Here is a 22,903-nt window from a genome sequence, read left to right on the forward strand (position 1 = left end):
ATGAGCGTAAATAGGTTAATGTGGTCACAGCGGCTCATACTTGTTCAAGAAACAGACAACACCCTCTGTATTTTAAGTACAGCTTTAATCCATTACCACTACAGTAATTATAAGCTATGCAACATAGGTACAATGTTGCATAGATGGGATGAAACATAACATTTTTCAGCTCGTCATTTTCTAGCAACTGCCGTTGTCACCATTTCTATTGTGCATTTTTTTTAAATTGATTACGATAAAGGAATCATGAATTGTACAAGCATGCAGCTACTAGGCAGAATTGGTTTAGGGAAAACTGCATACTAGTATGCCATATGTGTAGAAATATTAGCAAACAATCAATTAAGAACACACACACAACCCTAATCATCTTAAAAAATAATAAATCAAACTAACTCCACATAACTTCTCCAATGCTGTCATTAAACTAACCATATGCTCAGGCTTTGAGTTTTACAAAATTGAGGTGTGTGATAAATAGCACACCTCAAACTTGTGAGGAGTGGTATTTTGTGAATGATGAGTGTGATTGTCATACAAGTGCAAGTGTCAGCTTAAAGATCACACTCCTTATGATCATTTCAGGAGTGTGGAGGATCACACTCACACTCCTTAAAACTCAAAGCCAGTATGCTACTGCACAACATGTATAGAATTGTGAATTTCCCCCTTAGCAAATTTTATCATAATCAAGATGACAGTGTCCGTTTTGACCAATAAAATATCAGAGATGAGATCACTGATCTATCAAGTCACTGATCCATCCCATCAATCAATTCCATACACACCCTATGGAAGACATCACCTTGATCTTCCACACAGGGAGTGTAGCTTTCAAACGGAATCACCCATTAAGGTAATCCCATTTGAAATTCACAGCCAGTGTGAAAGATTAAAATCATGTCTTCAATAGAGAATGTCTGGATTTCAACTGGAATAGCCCATTTAGCACAAAACATATCCAGTGTATCTTTACGTAGGAAGTCACCGACAGTGGGTGTGGCCTACTTGACATTGGGCATTAGTTTAGAACTGTATGGTCCTGGCTCTTACAGTGGAACAGTCCTGATTCATGTAAAGGCATGGTAATATGGACTGGTCTACTTTACTTACAGGGCTAGCATACTTGACATTGGGCATTAGTTTAGAACTGTATGGTCCTGGCTCTAACAGTGGAACAGTCCTGATAAGTGTAAAGGCATGGTAATGTGGACTGGTCTATTTTTATTTACAGGGTTAACATACTTGACATTGAGGATTATCATATAACTATATAGTCCTGGTTCTTACAGTGGAACAGCTCTGATTAATGTAAAGGCATGGTAATATGGACTGGTCTATTTTACTTACAGGGATAGCATACTTGACATTGGGTATTAGTTTAGAACTGGATGGTCCTGGCTCTTACAATGGAACAGTCCTGATTCATGTCAAGGCATGGTAATATGGACTGGTCTACTTTACTTACAGGGCTAGCATACTTGACATTGGGCATTAGTTTTGAACTGTATGGTCCTGGCTCTTACAGTGGAACAATCCTGAATCTGATTAATGTAAAGGCATGGTGATGTGGGCTGGTGTATTTTTACTTACAGGGGTAACACCGTTTAAGTACATTTCTGTGCTTGTCTGATATTTAATATCTGTTATCATGAAATGAAGTCTTTGTTTATAATTGTTTCCTTTTTAATCCCTCTTGATTGTTTTGTTCCATTTGCTTGCAAGTTGAGAATAGACTGGCTAAACATGGGTTTATAGCCCCACCCAGGTGTAATGGGAAGCTGTTAGGGGTAGTCACAGTCGTTGTACTGATGGAACATGAGCCATTTGTAGGCTGCAAACGTGGTTCCAACATATTCTAATGACGGCGGAATAAATGTAAAGCGCTTTGAGGCTGTGTACGGCATAAAGCGCTATATAAATATCTACATTTTTTACATTTCTATAGTAAATAAACATAATTTTGGATGTGTTCTGTTCAATGTTCTACCTTTGGTAACTATCGACCCATGTTGCACTAGACGTTAAATCAGTACAGAAAACTGAGGTGGAAGCAATGCCTTGTGGGAAGACTTACCCTAATAGGAGGAACTGTCCAGGAGCATTTAGGTTTAGTTGTAAGCCATCTTTCAGTAGAGCTACCACTGAGTGCCAGGAATCCCGTAGAGGTCCAACTGTCATACGCTGCATGTAACAAAACAGGAACTGCAGCATGCTAACCTCAAGGCCTGGTTGATTCTGTAGGAAAACATTATGTTGAGAATAATTTAAAGGCCGATATTGCACACATCTCTATATTGGACTGATATTTGGTGGCGCACTGCCATAAAGCACGGTTCACTTTTGAATCCGATGCAATGATATTAATCCCTATCATCTACTCATCTATTTCTATGTATATACCTTATCTTTGACAGTAAATATTGGTCAGTGGTGTAGCTAGGGGTTGTAGCATCCAGAGCTAAGGATACATAATGGCACCCCCAATTCTTGAATGAATTCATGTGTGAAATTTGCACAAATAGGACCTAATTCATTTTGGTTATGAGGTTGAATATCGGTCTTAAATTGATCTTTCACATGATTTGGTGCTGAAATGCACGCTAAGCGCACAAAAATTTTGACTTTTATCGCTTGAAGGGGGCGCAGAATCGATGATGAATTGGTCAATTTGGCGCCCCCCGTAAAGATGCCACCCAGGGCCCATGCCCCCCTTACCCCCGTCGCTACGCTACTGATGGTGGTGCTGCTCGTCTATATACATACCTTATCTTTGATTGTAAATGGTGGTGCTTTCAATACTTGTTTGATAGTTTGTACAAGTGTGTCTGACGGTAAAGCTCTAATAGCACTCACTAACTCAACCAATACAAGTTGCTCGTCTGACGGTGATGGAATGACCTGGAAAACAAATAATATTGAAATCTTGCATTATTTGTTGATCATTTTTTAACGGGAATAAAACTCTGAATTTCATCCAAAAGTTTCCTGTTCAAGTTATGAGAGAGAAACAAACAAACAGACAAACATGCAATGGAGCACAATCAAAGTCCTACAAAGAATGTCATACATAGGAATTAGTCATAAGTGTTTTATAATCCCTGAATAATTTTACACATCACACACTTTATGGCTTCTCAGGCCATCTGATGTTTATGCATGGTAATTTTATAAGCTGTGAAATTTTTTGATAAATTAATACCACATGTACACTACAGTCTACAGTCTACAGTGTACATATAGTTCCCAGTACAAGAACTATGGGCCTCAAGGAAGAACAGATGATTAATTGTGTTTTCAACTGATTGAGTGTCCCAGGTTAAAGAAGAAATAAAACAAACAAACAAACAAACAAACTATATCATGCCATCTCTACATAGTTGTGAAGACTGCAAAACGTCAAAGGAAGATGTCACTATCCGCCAAAGTGATCTTAATTGTGTGATGATTGTGAACGTAAGAGACATTTAAACCCACCAGTGCCAGGCTCTGCACCACCATATCTTAGCAGTGCCGGTAATGGTGGAGTACATCCACATCAGTCTGACACAAACTCATGACCAGTACCTGCGGCACCTGATGCACCCTACAGCAAATCTAGAAAATTCTTGTAGTTGTCATGAATGCACGCAGCCTAATAATACAAACATGTGCAAGTGCTACGTATGTCAAAGAGATTTCCACCATGCTTGTGTTGGACTTAAAAGAAAACCGACACAAAAGTCAGCATGGTCTTGTCCTGAATGTAAATCAGACACCCAGAATGCAATCCAAACTCCTTGCCAACAACTAAATTCCCTCCAGCAAACTGTACCACAGCTAAAAAAAGATTTTTAACTTGTGACTTCCTTACAACAAATTGTCAAAGTTCTACTGAAGCAGAATAAAGATCTGTCTGAACGCTTATAAACACTTGAAACAAAATCAAAACAAGACTCTACACCAAATACACTTAAGAAATGAAGAAATCTTGTTATAGGGGACTCTATGTTAAGTGAAGTTCCCAAAGATGACTTCCTGGATGTGTGTATCAAACCAATTAGTGGTGCCACAGTCACAGACCAGTGTTATAGTCAAGACCTCTAGGTCCGAGACCGAGACATGCCCATCCGAGACGGAGACGGAGACCGAGACCAAACCTTTCAAAACCAAGACCACCCCTTCCGAGACCAAAGACCGATAACTTCCGAGACCAAGACCGATACCTTGGTTTATTGGGGGGGGGGGAGAGGGGCACATCACTTCTATTTTTATTTGGCAAATGTTTGGTTGGTGGGTACTCCTCGGAATTCGGATGTGGTGGGTCTTTCTTGGCTTTCTGGTTGAAAATAGCATGGAATGTGAGGAATGAGCAATTTATGGGTCTTTTACAGCTAAAATTATAAAAATCAGGGTTTTTCATACTCTGTTTTGGTCAAATTCAGGGGTCTTTCAGAGCTGCGTGATTCAAAAACAGGGGTCTTTCCGAGTAGCATACCAGTATGGTCATTTGTGTTAAGTGGCCCCGGGTTTAATCATGAACTGAAATGGGAAGCTCATATGTCAACAACATCACTTATAATTCATTAATAACTCCAAATATTGTGAAGTCCTAGAAACTCCCTAAATCTGATACATATTTATGAATATACAGGCAAATATAAATATCTTACTCATTCATCTCATGACCCCAGCATCCAGAGGGTCACTGGATCACATGCTCTGATATTTTTTTTAAACTTGCGTACTAATATTAAACTATAATCTAGTCAACTGGACTTACTATTTTTTTTGAGTGGAAATTTTCACGTCCAATCCTGAACGCATCATCAGCCCTACTGATGTTGTGGCGGCAAAAGTTCATTGACCTGTGAAACGGATGTTGTAGTATCACAGGTCACCACCTTTGAGTTCAACCTGAGAGGTATCTTCCTGATCGCTGAACTGTAGGCCCGGCCAAGTTGTGGCGTAGGCCGCCTCCCCTGTTAAGTGAAGGCTCCTCCCGTTTCACGTAAATCGCTTCTTTGACCCCTCTCTCAAACCATCTGCTTTCTCTGTCCAAGATTTGAGACCTATAGTTAGCTGCGTGGACTCGGTGACTTATAATGTAGCAAAACACATCGCTTATATTATTGGACCGCTGGTTGGGAAATCCAAACATCACATTGTCAACTCCCAGGATTTTGTTAACAAAGTTTGTGACATTCATTTGGAAGACAACGAGACCATAACTTCGTATGACGTTTCAGCGTTGTTTACATGCGTACCACCTAAGGAAGCGGTGAACTGTGTTCGCGATTTCTTAAGGAAGGATAATACCCTAAAGGAGCGCACAGACCTCAGTCCGGATCAAGTTTGTGAAGTTCTTGAATTATGTCTGAACACGACCTACTTTGTTTACGATGGCAAGTTCTACAGACAACGCCATGGTTGCGCAATGGGATCGCCAGTATCACCGATTGTCGTAAACTTGTTTATGGAACAGTTTGAACAGTTGGCCCTTACATCGTATGCTGGTACCCCCTTCGCACTGGTATCGTTATGTTGATGACACTTGGGTGAAGCTACGTAAAGATCAACGAGCCCCTTTCTACAATCATATCAACAATGTCAATGAACATATCAAGTTCGCAGGAAGAACTGAAAGACAACAAACTTGCATTTCTAGACTGTTTGGTTACAGTGCAAAGCGACGGCAGCCTAGAAACATCGGTCTACCGCAAGGACACGCACACAGATCAGTATCTGTTGTTTGAATCACACCACCCATTGGTGCACAAACTGGGTGTAATACGCACTTTATTTCATAGAGTGAACACTATTTCCTTTAGTTAGGACGCAAAGGAACAGGAACAGGAACATCTACAAAAAGCACTGAACCTTTGCGGTTATCGTAATTGGACTTTTCACAAAGCACTCGCTCAGACCAAATCTACCGACGAAACCGCTCCCGCACGTAAGACTCAGGATGACGGTGAGGTGACTCATGTAGGAACATCACTATCCCTACATCTCCGGACTTTCAGAGAAACTCCGTCGGATTTTTCGCGACAAAGGGGTACGGTATCTTTCAAACCCAAGAACACTTTACGGCAAGCGCTAGTCCACCCCAAGGATAAACAACCTAAAGACAAGCAAAAGCAACATCGTTTACGCGATTCAGTGTCAAGACAGTGGATGCGAAGAGCTGTACATAGGGGAGACCAAACAAGCGCTTGCTAAGCGTATGTACCAGCATAGACGAGCCAGCACTGGTTGCGGTGACTCCGCCTTCTATACGCATTTGGACATTACAAAGCATTCTGTTTGATAACAAGGATGTGAAAATCTTGGACAGAGAAAGCAGATGGTTTGAGAGAGGGGTCAAAGAAGCGATTTACGTGAAGCGGAGGAGCCTTCACTTAACAGGGGAGGCGGCCCACGTCACAACTTGGCCAGTGCCTACAGTTCAGCGATCAGGAAGATACCTCTCAGGTTGAACTCAAAGGTGGTGACCTGTGATACTACAACATCCGTTTCACAGGTCAATGAACTTTTGCCGCCACAACATCAGTAGGGCTGATGATGCGTTCAGGATTGGACGTGAAAATTTCCACTAAAAAAAAATAGTAAGTCCAGTTGACTAGATTATAGTTTAATATTAATACTGTTTACTACCTGGATGAATGATAATCTTCACAAACGTATTGCGTACTAATGTTAAGGGGTATTTATCTACTTTTAATATCAATATTATTAGTGACTGATAATACTGCATTATTTTGCCATTTCATATATTATTTTGGGCAAACCTTTAGGTATGGTTACTTATTATAATATTAACCATTTTAATTTATTATGCACACAAAAAATAAAAGATTGACAGTACGGTACACATTCAAGTTTGGCGCATATTTTGATTATTTATTTATGATTTTGAGTTTCAACATTGATTGAAATTTAGGGTAAGAATTTGTAATGAACAACAACAGAAAATCATATTTCTCGAACTTAAAAACGTTTGAGACCGAGACTTCTGGGTCTGAGACAGAGATCTAGACCATGACATCCGAGACCGAGATCGAGACCTGCGTCTCAAGACCTACAACACTGTCACAGACACTTTCGATGAAATTTCTGAAATGACAGATGAGCTTCAATGTTTCAGCGATGTAATTGTACATGTTGGAACCAACAATAGGGATTTTTTGATTTCCACACCAGATGGTTCTGCGACAGTAAAACACCAAACTTTGTTGTCGTCGACTTTGTTATGTGCCGTCCTCCAAATTCTACAACACGCTAAGAGTTTGACAATTTTAACTTTAAGTAATTATTATTATTAATTATTGTTATTATTATTATTACCACGAGCTAAGTTATTCTTTGTTCTGCACAAAAGATTTGAAAACATCACTTTTTATCTTCACACAATTTTACCTTCTGTTGCTTGACTTTGTGTCTTTTCCTACAATCACTCCACACAACACCAATAGCAGCAAGTAGATTACTGGCATGATGTAAGGCAATAGGACTCAGTAACTCCATGATCTGTTGTCTTGCAGACTACATATAATGAAAAGGAAAAAACAAAGTTAAATAATCTAACATTGCCTCTGATTGGTCAATTACATGAGATCTTCATTTTAATCACCAATCAGAATGGAGATTTGCAAATAATTCACCCCAATTTTTTTGTGTGGTGAAATTATTCTAACAATGTTGCTGATTGGTCCAATTGATAATGAAAACTTCTTTTTGACCAATAGGCAGGTAGTTCTCATGTGGATAAACTTGGAGCTACAATATTGTAGCATTTAAAAATAAACTAACACATAAACAAATAAAGAAACAAACAAAAATTCAAAACAAACAAACAAAATTTTAAACAAAATTCAGCAAATATCTAGGTATTCTTGCAAAGGAGAGTCTTTGCATGAATCCATATATTCTTATCAAATTCTTTTGCCAGCACAGCAAAGAATTGTAACAAAGTTCTGACCCAAGGCAAAAATTCTATGATAATTATAACCATTTTACAAACTTATTGACTCTAGAATGTACCCATCCGCTGGTAGATTCCAGAGGGAGGTTATTTTTAAAAGGCACATCCACAGAAAAATATGAACTAAAAGTGAAATCACAGAAGTAAATTATATAATTTTCCCTTCCTTATAATTATTGAAACAGTAATTTGTAAATTTAGAATTAGCCCGAGGTGGGAATCGAACCAGTGAACCTTTGATGTTGGGGCCTTCATTCCACTACTACACCAGTGATGGGTTATTTGGGAGGTGATTTTAACCCTGCGGAGCACTACCTGCCGATCTAACATTGCCTCCGATTGGTCAATTACATGATATCTTCACTTTAATAACCAATCAGAATGGAGCTTTGCAAATAATTCACCCCAATTTTTTTTTTTTTTTTTGAAATTATTCTAACAATGTTGCTGATTGGTCCAATTGATAATGGAAACTTCTTTTTGGCCAATCGGCAGGTAGTTCTCATAGGGTTAATATACTTAACCATGGCAAAATAAACCAAAACTGCTCTATCAAATAATACTAGCTATATACAATGCCAAATTAATTGTATTATAATAAATTAACTATTGTGCATAAAAATTATGAATATAATTTACAAAGTAAAATAAGTAATGAATAAAAAATGTCGCTAGCCGAGCCCTTATTAACATACAATAATCTTCAATTTGATACTTCCAACATTTTGATATTTTATAGATGATAAAAACATGCCATTAATTACCTGCCTCTGCAAACTACTGTATTGTCTGTAATAAATGCCCTCTGTGCTAATAAACGCCCTCATAATTTTTCTCATAAAAAAGTGACCGAAATGCAGAAATTTCAACATGAGTAAGCTTAAAACTTGGTTAAGCTTACATAGTATTTTTTTCATTAAAAATCTATCTCTAATATGCACTCGCTTTCAAAACAATGCATGCCCCTCCCCCATGTGTTTATTACAGACAATATAATATGGATTAATTTAAAGTTTGAAAATGTTCTACTGATGGATGCTCATAATATACGGCTATGATGGTAACTTAAATTGGTGAAAATGTTGTGTTAGAATTCATGATTGGTGTCTATTATGGGGGGGAAGTATCCAATAAAGCAAAGCATATTAGGAATCATCTGTTCTGGTTTTTGTTAGCAGCATACCTTGCTAATTAATAGTATTTGTCAGCTTGAATTTACAACATGGGGTATTCCAGTTAAAATCCACACACCCCCATGGAAGACATGACCCTAATCTGACACACAGGAACTGGAATAGTCCAATGCGATCGTCGCAGCAAAAAAAAAATAATAATATGTATTTTCCTTTTATCACATGCTACAATGTACGTCAAAATTATTTGAAACCACTCCAGATGTCAAAAAAATATAGCACTATCTTGTTTTAATTTTTTTAATGTACAAGCAACACCAAATAAAAAATCTATACAGGAGATGACATTAAGCTATTCCAGTTAAAATCCATATGCCCCCTATGGAAAACCTGACCTTAATCACTCACACAAGGAGTATGCATTTCAAATGGGGTTACCTGAACGGATGCCTTGCCTATGTGGGAGGTTAAGGCATATCTTCCATAGAGGGTGTATGGATTTCAACTGGAATAGTCCATTTAGTTTCCACTAATACTAAGGGATCTGTCTATAATGCAAGTATTGGGTTATGTATTTGGCTTCCTTTGTGCAGTGACTGGCTGTACATGTATATGGAAACAAACCCTTCCACAACGAGAAACTGACACTAAAAAAAATTTTAATGCTAAAATGTGGCAAAAATAGGACAATCGTGGCATCAAACCGAGCTGAAGGAAAATGCACATCACAACGTATTCCAACTTCCACTCCCTTTTTCTTTCTTTTTTTTGATACATTTTTTTTAATGTTTCTTTTAATAATTTTTATCCTTTAAAATTGTGCCCACTGCCCCCAGATTGTGGCCCCTGGGCCTGAGCCTACTGAGCCCTGTGTTAAATTTTGTTTTTTTCTCTTTTAAATAACCTTTGTCCTCTAAAAATTATGCCCACCGCCCCCAGATTGTGGCCCCTGGGCCCCGAGCCCACTGTGGATTGTGTTAAATATGGTCCAGGTTCTGTATGATTCACCAATGCAAAATGATTAAGATAAAAAAAAAGAGATCATTTGCTCTATTTGAAATGAGAGGCTGAATTATCAATTCTGTTTCACATTTTTTTCCCACTTATGTGCTGACTATTTGAACTCTCCTGGTACAACTATCTAAATCTGAAAACTATACACAGCCAGCGGACTGTATCTTACTCCCATGGATGTTTTCAGTATACACTACCGGATTCCTTTTGCTGCCGACCCCAGAGGTACACTGCCGACCCCCCCACCCACCCACAAGGTACATTGCTGACGCACCCCCCAGGCACACTGCTCCCCAGCTACTAGTGACGACTTGTGCAGTACCAGTGTGTGTACTTCCAACATGTACTCCAGAGTACCTACACAGGTATACCAACACAGGTACTCCAGAGCAGCAGTGTACTACTGAAGGTGGCGGCAGGAATAGGAATCTGGTCATGTACAAAGTCTGCTAAAGGACCAAAATCACTACACAGATGAATGCTGAATTAAAAGAGTATAGCATGCATTTATGGTTCTAATTAAACTTATTAGCATTAACAACACTTATACAGGGTTGCTAGTTTAATATAGCAAAGAATACATAAATGGTTAGGCATCAAGTTTAACACTGATAGTGTTATAGCAATTTATATTGATTGGCTGCCATTGGCTATACCAGTTGAAATCCACACACCTCCTATGAAAGACATGACCTAAATCATCCACACAGGGAATGTGATGAATTTCAAATGGGTTTATCTGAATGGGTGATTCCATTTGAAATCTACACCCTCTGTGTGGGATATTAAGGTCATGTCTTCCATATACCTCATATGAAAGACATGACCTTAATCTTCCACATAGGGAGTGTGAATTTGAAATAGGGTTACCTGAATGGGTGACTCCACTTGAAATTGACACTCCCTGTGTGGAAGATTAAGGTCATGTCTTTCATAGAGGGTGTATGGATTTTAACTGGATTAGCGTAATACAACAGCTCAAGTTTTTACAGCTCTTTTTAAATATCTAGTCTGTTAATAGCAAAATTGTAACTTACAAGTCTATAATATAATAAATATGATGCAATGCTTTGGTAATTCTCTGAATTAAAACGACACTACTTCACCAAGGGAACACTTTAACCCCTTGAGCACTACCTCCCGATCTAACATTGCCTGTGATTGGTCAATTACATGATATCTTCACTTTAATCACCAATCAGAATGGAGCTTTGCAAATAATTCACCCCAATTTTTTTTGCGTGGTGAAATTATTCTAACAATGTTGCTGATTGGTCCAATTGATAATGAAAACTTCTTTTTGGCCAATCGGCAGGTAGTTCTCATTGGGTTAACCATGCATACCAGAGACAAGACACATATAGCCTCATTACTTTTGGGGTGGATTTGTGAAGCATCATTAACAATAAAGCTTCACTTGAACAACAGCAATGCCCAATTAGTGGATGGCCAAGCACCAAATTCAATTAAATATGCCATATGGTGAGGCCCATGTTTACATGAAAAAACATAGCGAAATCATTCAATTTTTTGTGTGAGAATAGTTACGTGGATTTTCATAGAGAAAATTTTACATCATTTTGTGGGTATTCATAAAAAACCTTCAAGACATTTTAGATTCCAGACAACAGTGCTAAAAAGCCTGCAAAAGGGTGCTATTATCATACAGGGTGTCTCCCAAAAGTCTCGATACCTTTTTGAACCGTCATATCTTTCGCTAGGATTGACCGAGGGGAAATCAAAATACATATTTGAAAAGATTAAATTAGGGCAATTATTTGGATGCCAAACATGATACATTTTCCTTCGTTAATAAGACATATATGACCAATGAACAATGCAACTCAAATGCAACATGTCAATAGTGGTAACCAAAATATGCTTCGCTCCTCGCCTTCTATTCTAGTAAAATTTTGAAGAAAAATCTTATCTTGTTCTTATGATATGGTTGATGATGATATATTGAAATCATTTCTTCATAGAATTTCCAATCTAACAATGGTTATATAATATATTCAAATAGAAGTTTCAACCCTGGCTCTGATCACACTGATGATGAAGTTAAGCACCGACTGAAGATCAAATGTGTTATTATTAATGTTTAGAATATGCCTTGACTTTTGAACACTTGTAATGGAAAACAACTGGATGTTTCCTTGGGTTTGCAATTACAATATGAAGAACGATACTTTCATGTTCACCTCCCCGTCTATCATCATCCACTGCGAATTATTAAGAGTTATGTCCTTACACTCCTGGTGGAGGAATCTTGTGCATGTTGTGAGAGAGCAGAGAATTGAAGAATGGAATATTACACAACTTTAGAAAATAGCTTTTACTGGCTTGATTTATGAATGAAATCAAAGCATTAGTACACAATTCCTGGTGTTGTATATCATCTTGATAGTCTAATTCTATAATACGAGAACTGTTTGATATATGCAATTGAATTGAATGGAGAGACATTGGTCTTGATGTTGAGAGGAGGTAGTGGACAGTTGGGATCCGGAGATGAGCAGTAAACTTATTGTATGGTTTTTTTTGTGTAATATGCCCAGCTGTTTCACCGTAGATTATTTATTATGGTAGTGGGTTTACATGTCAAATTTGGTGTCAAAAAAATTGCCAGAGTTTTCTCTTTTCAACGATTCCTTCACTTTTGTTATCGCGTGCTGAATACTAGAGTTATGAACGTTTAAAATGGTATCGAGACTTTTGGGACACCCTGTATATAGAGGGCAAGATTTCAATATATGCCAGCAAGATAACAGAAAGTAGAATAAATACACATTTTGCTGAATTTTGGTGTGAAAATGTGAATTGCCTGGAAAAAAATATTTCACAGAGAAGGCTACCTTTGTGTTGCAGTGCATAATTAGGCCTACATAGGACAAAATATCTGAAAACCTTGTTCTGTTGTTTCATTATAGGTTTGATTAAATTAAGTAAAAACAAAGTAGAATAGACCAAGCATTTATGTTGCATTGTGTAATTATACTGGCCCGGGTGATTGGGGATAGACGAGAGTCACTGTAAATGATTTGTGTAATTATACTGGCCCGGGTGATTGGGGATAGAAGAGAGTCACTGTAAATGATTTGTGTAATTATACTGGCCCTGTTGATTGCAGATAGATAGACAACAGTCATTGTAAATATTTTGTAAGTATATATGTGGCAATACACATGCACCATCACCCTGCCTTGAGTCTTTAAAGGTGAACCTCATTGAAAATAAAGTTATATATCAATGGAAAGCTTATGATGCCAGGAAGCAGAAAAGAATATTTTTTATTTGCCTAACGCACCAGGATAGACATAATCTCCATGCAAAGATTGGATATTGGCACCCCCTAAATTACAAAAGCGAAATCGTTCAAATTAGGCGCTTTTCGATGATGGCGTCAACGGGACACACAGTTACTTCCGGGTTTGATTGTAAACACAATGTCCATGCATTACTGTGGCATGCATCGGGCCAATGCTGCGAACTCAGTCATTGTCAACTTACTTTACATGAAAAATATCTTCAATAAAATAAGAATAACATGAAGGAAACATCATGATCAAATCAAGAATGAAGTTCCTGAATAAACTGTGTGGATTAAAAAATGGGAAAAGTGCTGGCCGGGGTGATTTGGGATAGGCCAGGCCATCCACGATATGCAGGGAATATTACAGTAAAGCACGAAGAGCGAAGATTAGCGAAGAACCGGAATGAAAACAGATTGCAAAAATAACTGCTAGTATACCAGTTCAGATCGTCACACCAAGTTGAGATGAACTTATCACAATGAGAAAATGAAGGAATAGAATAAGGTACATGTAGGGATTTTTTAATTATTTCTTAACTTTACAACCGGTCATGTATGATAGGCGAACTCGTAGATACATACGGGGCGGGGTGAACTCAGTGACTGACTATGACTGAGTCTCAGTCGCCGAATGTTCCGTATCCGCGACTGTACGTACTGTACTTGCAGACAAAATGACCGATTTGATATTCACATTCTGATATTTCCAACTTATTGCTACTTCATTAGCAAAATTTATTCCTGTAAATGTTCCAAATATAAGGGAACGATTGATCAAATCTGCTGAAACACGGCGCAAACTTGTGCTACCGGAGAGACAAGCGAGTCGCTGTGTTTGCCCACCTTGATCGGCGCGGCTGCCTGTAATTTCTTCAGCATAAAAGCAGCAATTTACGCATCGTGTTCGGTAATCCATAAAACATGAATGTTTCACTTTTTCAGTACACTGATTGTAGTATCATTAAAAGAATTGTGACACAAGTGACAATATTTTAATTTTATTCAGATTTCAGAATTCCATCAAATAACGGTCTACTAAGCCTAAATTGTATTTATTTTATAATAAAGTATCTGTTTCTTTCAATCGTGATTGTGTCAGGGATTGTGTGGAAAGAATGTACTGGGAGAATGTATTACCGCAATGCGCTAAATATGAAAACCTTTATGGGCTGGATTTGATGAAATCGGCGTTTTTTTTATTAATTTTTGATTACTACAAGGCGATATTTTTAAAAATCAGATATTTTAAAATGAATCAAGAATAGGAATGTCACAAACAAGTTATTTAATTTGTTATTCGATCATGTTTATTCAGTCCATGACATGAACGGTATACGGTAGCAGCAATCATTTGCGCATGGAATTGATCCCAGCGCGAAATTCAAACTCAATTACCCAGTTATACCCAGCCAGCCTGACTGATTTTGTCAAAAATTTACGGAACATTTTCGTGTTGACAATAATTCTATTATTTCTAATATACATTGTGGGCCAAAAACAACTTTACCCAATTTCAGAGGGTGGTTGCTTGAATTATAGAAGAGCCATTCATGTTAATGTTACATATTCTAAATGTATATCTTTCTAAGAGTATGTGATGAAGAAATGGAAGCAAAAGAAGCTAAATTAACAAAATGGTGCTAGTTTTACGTCCGAGGGTCAAAAATCACTTTGTCCACACGTACTTCAATGGGATTTGTCCGATTGCTAAGCGTAAGGCATACATATGCGTTAGGCATACATGTAATTAGTAAACACGTTTGGCTTGTCTTTGAAAAGTGATGATTGTTTTATACGCATGAAAGAAATACAATCGATTTTAATCCCCATTTACTTGTCATGTACTCGAACTTCACTGTCATTGACCAACAATTAGCATAAAATTACACAATTACAGAGGTTTCATCTGGCGTAAGTTTTGAATTTTAAATAGGTAGTCTTCGTGCATTTTGAGACTGCATGGCTTATTTCTAAATAGGTTTGCAAGGCGTCAAGATAAGGCAATTCGCGATCACAACACAAGAGAGGACTTTTATGGCAGTTGTATGAACAGAAAGCTTTTTGGAAGTGCAGCGTCAATTTCGGATTCGTTTCCCGAACGTAAGAGTCCCGCCAAAACCTACCATAACTCTACACATGAACAACTTCCACAACCTCGGAAGTGTGATGAATAGATGCAAAGCACGGAGCGGACGTCCAAGAAGTAACCGTTCAGCTGCAAATATTGCAGCGGTTCAGAGGGAACTTGCAGCTATAACCCCAGAGTCAGTTGTCGACGCAACAATTTGCCGGCCGAACCCGGGGCCGAACATACCAAAAACGAAAAAAGTGCAAACTTTCTTGTAGATAACATTTTACAAAAAATGACAAAAAATGAGGTCTGAGGTTACAATTCCTTTTATGCATATTTGAAGAGAATTGTTTTTATATCTTTGCAGCCTGAAAGCTGCATATCATGACGAAATATCGTAGCTTGAAATTTAAATTGTTTATGTTTATTTATTTGGTTGTGTTATATAAAATTGCTGAACAAATTTGTGCGTATACTGAGTGGTTCTCATTCTCTATCGAACTCGGTATTGCAAGTGATGCGACGCGACAGCCAGTAAGCCTTCGCATGGACAAAGTTAATTTTGACCCTTTGATTTAAAACTAGCGTCACGTTCTTAATTTAATACATTTTTGGATAGTTTTTTCACCAAATACTCTTAAGAAGATGTTCTTTACGAATATGTGAAAACAATTTGAAGCAAACTTTTCAATTTTGAGATATGAACCTTTGTAATTGGGTAAAGTTGGTTTTGGCCCACCCTGTATATAGAAGGAATCAGCAACTTGAAGATTCTTCTCATTTCAAGCTTTATTGTGAAAATCAGACTTGCCGGGCAGCAGCTTGCAAAGTACAGGAAGCAAGTCTTGTTTACGTGTTTCGAGTAGGATCACGTGACTGCGAACCCTGAGCTTACGTCACGAGCATTCTCAAGGTCAAAGACGATTGATTTGGGTGCTTTTTGGGCGCCTTAAAAAGACCAAAAATTCATTCATTTTTTAATTTTTCAGCTTTATTGGCCATCAAAAAAATCGGAAAAAAATATTTTTAATATCCTGATATCATAAGCTTTCCATTGATATATAACTTTATTTTCAATGAGGTTCACCTTTAATACTCCACTGAAAGAACCACTGAAAGAACCACTGAACCAATACTAGGCTTGTTTGTACTCATTTTAATGCATTTTTCATGCTTATTCCAAATATGGTCATGAACATTTACAATTCTGAAATTTTTGAATTTTCAAAAAGAAATTTAAACTTGTCGTCTGCTGTCGACAACTGCGTGGAAAGAGTTAAATTATTATTCGATAAAGTCTTGAATCATATCAAAATCCAATAAGATTGGTAATGTGGGTGCTAAATAGTATTTTCTAGCTCTTCTTTTTATTTCAGAATAAATTAGCATTATGTGCTATATAGTGCGTAGTCTGCGTATCATCCCCAATTCAATGGAGTATGGTTACTTTGTGGTGCGTAATAACACAGACAACATCGCAATATATGTGTGTTCAGTGTGCTTCTTTGGTGCGCATAGGATGCAATCATTTTGGGTTTTGCGAAGAATAATATTTCTTACACCCCCTATTCTTTTTCAAACTGCCAACAAACCATACCCTTTTATACTTTAATTAATTGCAAAGTGCTTTGTTGTGACATACTTAAGAAAATCATTGCAGGCCAGCATGCAAAATGCTGCCATCCACCAATCATGCTTTTTTTTTGGGGGAGGTCTGCTCCAATATGTTATAGTAAGCTATTTGAGCAATGATTCTATGTGCTTCTTGTCTCTGGTACAAACTACTATTAGGTACTAAACTCTTAGGCAGGGTTAATTAACAAACTAAAATGGACAGAAGATAAACAATCCTACCTCGGCCAAAAGCTGTAGAGAATTTAAAGAAACAAACAACCACATCAAACTTCAGTTATCACTTATTCTTCTTGTATTTTTCTGTATACATTCATTTACTGAAACTACTTTTTACACTTAGGCGATGAAAAAATGAGTTCTACGGGCGAACAGACCTTTCAAGTAGAGTCGCTGGTTCAGGTGTTTTGGGTTTTTTTTCTGCATGCTAAAATTACTCTAACATTTCACCAAAATCAAAAAAAAATGTTGGCAAAATTTACAAGTTTTCTACAAAATGCAAATTCTGGGTCGGTCGGCCCTTAGAACAGGTTTTTTTTTTCGTCACCCAACCACTAATTACACAAGAGAAGTTTATATTTTAAGCTTTTCATTGACGCCAGTGCACTTTCATCACTTCATTCACCAAATGGGCTATTCAAGTTGAAATCCCTACACCCACTATGGATGACATGACTTTAATCTTTCACACAGGGAGTGTAGATTTCAAATGGAGTCACCCATTCAGGTAGCCCCATTTGAAATTCACACTCCCTGTGTGGAAGATTTAGGTCATGTACGGATTTCATCTGGAATAGCCCATTGCTTCTCAACAGACCAAGGCTAAAATTTGTTGAAATATCTTAAAAAGTGAAGGATTAGTCACTAAAATCATTATTAGGTATTTTTCATAAAAAAAAAAACCAAATTGGCAAAAAGAAGAATGGTGGTATTGACAAATATGAAGCTCCATTCTAATGCATGTAGCAAGTGTCCGTACAGACACAGTCCACAAACAGTGACCAATTGCAATGTGAAACTTCACCCTTATTAAAGCCATGTTGTAACATTTCCATAAAAATAGATTAGTATTTTTTCCATAAAATGTTAGCTTTTACTGTCAGATATGTCCACTTTTATTTTTGAGCTGAACAATGGAGGCAAAGCAAAGAAAATTAGAATTTACTACCAGCGCAGATGACGGAAATGTGTGTCACTCCATCGGCCGTGCTGCGGCATGATTGCTTAATGTGTGTTGAGTGACCCACACACCATGTATGTACTGTGTTATGAACATCGAGTATGTGTTTGACAAATATTTCCATCGTAATAATTAAACGATGGTTCCTGCGTTTTATTCAAACGCTCAGATTTTGAACAAGGCGGTTCTCGAACCACGAGTCTCGCCTGCTTTTGTGACCGCCTGCTTTTGCGATAACTGTTGGTAGAGAGGTAAATGAATTTGGCGGTTATCGGCTGGGCACGATTATCTGGCCGATGGTAACTGTACCCACCAAGTTTCATGCCCATGCAACAGTTTTTACTAATATGACCTCAGATGACCCTGGTGGCCCTGAAATGACCTTCCAAAAATTTGGCTTTATATGTTGACTGTACCCCCGTGCTAAGTTTCATGCCCATACAACAGTTTTTACTAATTTGACCTCAGATGACCCCTGGTGGCCTCGAAATGACCTTCCTAAAATTTGGCTTTAAATGTTGACTGTACCCATCAAGTTTCATGCCCATACGAGTTTTTACTAATTTGTCCTCAGCTGACCCCTGGTGACTCCGAAATTACCTTCCAAATATTTGGCTTTAAATGTTGACTGTACCCACCAAGTTCCATGTCCATCCAACAGTTTTACTAATTTGACCTCAGATGACCCTGAAATGACCTTCCAAAAATTTGGCTTGAACTGTTGACTGTACCCACCAAGTTTCATGTCCATACGACAGTTTTTACTAATTTGACCTCAGATGACCCCTGGTGACCCCAAAATGACCTTCCAAAAATTGGGCTTTAAATGTTGACTGTACCCACCAAGTTTCATGTCCATACGACAGTTTTTACTAATTTGACCTCAGATGACCCCTGGTGACCCCAAAATGACCTTCCAAAAATTTGGCTTTAAATGATGACTGTACCCACCAAGTTTCATGCCCATACTGAGTTTTTAATAACTTGACCTCAGATGACCCCTGAGTGACCTCGGATGACCCGTAATGACCTTCCAAAATTTGGCAAAACCAAAGAACTATTTCATCAAAGTAATATATCAAAACAGAAAGATGCTTCCTTTACGAGTTATCACTCATTGAAAGTGCTACTTTGCTATACTTTACATGGAAAGCGACTATCTTAAAGTCGTCATATTTCCTTAATTACATGACCGATCAAGCTGTTATTGGGATAGGTGATGCACAGTTGAAAATTAATTGTTAAAAGATTTGGTGACCTCAGTTGACCTTTGACCTTGTATTTGACCTTTGACCTCACGAAATTGGAAAAAGTATGTTGCGCTGAAAAATCAAATTTGGCAATACCAAAGAACAATTTCATCAAATAAATCAAAACAGAAAGATGCTTCCTTTACGAGTTATCACTCATTGAAAGTGCTACTTTGCTATACTTTACAAAGAAAGCGACTATCTTAAAGTCGTCATATTTCCTTAATTACATGACCGATCAAGCTGTTATTGGGATATGTGATGCACAGTTAAAAATTAATTATTAAAAGATTTGGTGACCTCAGTTGACCTTTGACCTTGTATGTGACCTTTGACCTCATGAAAATCTAATCAGGTCGAGTACCTCTGGCCACGCAACTCCCCACCAAGTTACGTCACTGTACCCCATACGGATCTCCAGATAATCTGTTCACAAGGTATTTTGCTTATTATGCATATATTATGCAAATTAGGTACTTAATTACATATTTTACGCTCAAAATCTAATCAGGTCGAGAACCTCTGGCCCCGCTACTCCTCACCAAGTTACGTCACTGTACCCCATACGGATCTCCAGATAAGCTGTTCACAAGGGTTTTTTGCTTGATACGCATCAAATACGCATAAATTATGCAAATTAGGTACTTAATTAGCATATTTTGCGCTGAAAATCTAATCAGGTCGAGAACATCTGGCCACGCTACTCCCCACCAAATTACGTCACTGTACCCCATACGGATCTCCAGATAAACTGTTCACAAGGGTTTTTTTGCTTGATACGCATCAAATACGCATAAATTATGCAAATTAGGTACTTAATTAGCATATTTTACGCTGAAAATCTAATCAGGTCGAGAACATCTGGCCACGCTACTCCCCACCAAGTTACGTCACTGTACCCCATACGGATCTCCAGATAATCTGTTCACAAGGTATTTTGCTTATTACGCATAAATTATGCAAATTAGGTACTTAATTACCATATTTTGCGCTCAAAATCTAATCAGGTCGACACCCTCTGGTCATGCTACCCCCTCTAAAGTTTCATCATCATAGCACTTACGGTTCTCAAGATAACGCGTTCACAAGCTTTTTCCGAACACACACACGCACACACGCACGCACACCCCCTCTTGTAAATGCCGCCAAGTGTGGAGGTGTGTGTATATTCCAACTGGGGAGATTCACACACCCACATTCAAACTGGGGAGATTTTTTTACATAAATCTCACAGCAACCGCCATACTGTGGAGGTTGCTCTAATCAGAAAATGACAGGTGGTATACCCCCCTCTATGGCCCAAAACCCCCATTTTTGAGCTTATCTTCAACTGTGGAGCTCCACGGTTGTTAGCAGACTCCACAGTGTGAATGTGACAAGACACACACACCTCCACAGTTGGAGGCATTTACAAACGCACACACACACACGGACACACACACACCATAGTGATTACTAAGTCTCTCCCTGAACATTCAGGCGAGACAATAAAACTACAGCACCATGTTAGTTTAATAATGTACAATGTAATCGTGTAAAAAACAGAATTTTGACAAATATCGGGGGCGTCCTCCTCAGCAAATGTTACAATATGGCTTGAAGCTGTTTTTGACAAATATTTTTGGCACCGCCACTGATAACATGTCTGAATTACAAGAAACATCAACAGACAGCTCTACTAACCTTTGGTGAGCCAAAGCTCAATGAAGTAGCTTCTTCTGACCGTCTCCCGCCATCTCTTGCTCGCTCACATTTCTTCACCATGGCCCATAGTTTAGCCACACTGGCTATGATGCGTGGTAGCATGCCTAGTAGACCCTTACGTGCCTCAGATTTAGGTGTGTTGGATTGATTGCTGGATTGGTTGATGGTACTCTGTCAACAAAACAAAGTTATATAGATTATCAGTGATCTGCCAATATTATGATCAAATTGGCATATACAGGGTGTATCAAAATTAAGTATACAGTTTGAAAAATGCCACTAGATTAAAAAGTATGAGGTCTTTGGTCAAAATTCCATAGTTGATAACTTAATCAACATCTTGTCCTCCTATAGCTGAAAAATCACTGGCGTGTGACCAATAGTAGGGATTTGGTGGCTACTTTTGTGAACCGAGTACAAAAAGTAGTTGCGCGAAGTCAATAAAAATCAAAACACCATACAAATCACACAAAAGGTCTCACCACTTTCTTTACTGTTTACAGTTATTGACAATTTTAGTCTTGGTCTTCCACATGCCCACAATTCTTCTGTATGCAGATTTCGGCTCTTCTCAACATGGCGTTCACACCAAGTCTAATGAGAGGTCTGTCCTGCCTGTGAATGTCAACTTGTGCAATTATGCGTCACTGAAGTTCATCAAGGTCTGCAGGAGGACTTGTGAAAACATTTAATACAAACTCTGCTTCATCGCCAATGATGAAATCTTCCAGGAAACGTAGGGGACGGGCAAGAAGCCACTGACAGAACACAGTGCGACGTTGGTGATCTGCTTTCCGAAGTTGATGTCTCCTTATCGTCATAAACGAGTTATTCTGTTGCAGATCGTATTCCAAGTCCATTTCGACGGCAGCTAATTTGACCTCCTGCTTGCCGGCCCCGTCTGCAGAGTGTTACGGACTGCTAGGATATTAGCAGCAGATATTCCAGTTCGGGGGCGACCACAATGTTCTCTGTTCAGATTAAGACTCGTTCCAGTTATCTGATACTTCACAACAATTTAGTAAATAGCGCCACGTGAAGGACGTGCATATGGGTACTGCTGATGGAATCTCCGAAGCACTTCTACTGGACTCTGGGTGCGATGGTACACTGCAACAAGGAAGGTCCTTTACTCTTTCGTGTACTGTGGAGTATCCATTTTTAATATTAATAATGTTGCTATTATCCTTGTCAAGTAAAACCTAGCATATGTAATGAGATAGTTGCCCAGATTTATCAAAGGTCACGTGTTATGTAACTCACACATTCCCAGGATTGGAACCCTAACAATGAGGACAAATGATCTGTACACCTGCATGTTTCTCTTGGCTGCAGAACAATAACAAGCACCGGGCATTTAAACCCAATTGACTTCGCGCAACTGCTTTTTGTACTCGGCTCACAAAAGTAGCCACCAAATCCTTATTAATGGTCACACCCCAGTGATTTTTCAGCTGTAGGAGGACAAGATGTTGATTAAGTTATCAACTAGAGAATTTTGACCAAAGACCTTGTACTTTTTAATCTAGCGGCATTTTTCAAACTGTATACTTAATTTTGATACACCCTGTATAACTGTTGACTGTTTGGTGATCTCTGATAATCCTTACATCTCTTTAAGAAAGCTACATCATGCATGGTAG

At 38.3% G+C, this 22,903-nt stretch overlaps 1 protein-coding gene across 1 annotated transcript in view; it reads right to left on the minus strand.

Moving 5' to 3' along the window:
• Positions 1–22,903, minus strand: part of LOC140156678 (protein DOP1A-like) — a 97,346-nt gene that overhangs the window by 18,559 nt on the left and 55,884 nt on the right. The window contains 4 exon segments of the mRNA XM_072179616.1: positions 2,078–2,238; positions 2,767–2,901; positions 7,399–7,524; positions 21,240–21,431. Coding sequence (XP_072035717.1) covers positions 2,078–2,238; positions 2,767–2,901; positions 7,399–7,524; positions 21,240–21,431 — 614 coding nt within the window.

The sequence above is a fragment of the Amphiura filiformis genome, chromosome 7, assembly GCF_039555335.1.
Source record: "Amphiura filiformis chromosome 7, Afil_fr2py, whole genome shotgun sequence".
NCBI classification, from domain to species: Eukaryota; Metazoa; Echinodermata; class Ophiuroidea; order Amphilepidida; family Amphiuridae; genus Amphiura; species Amphiura filiformis.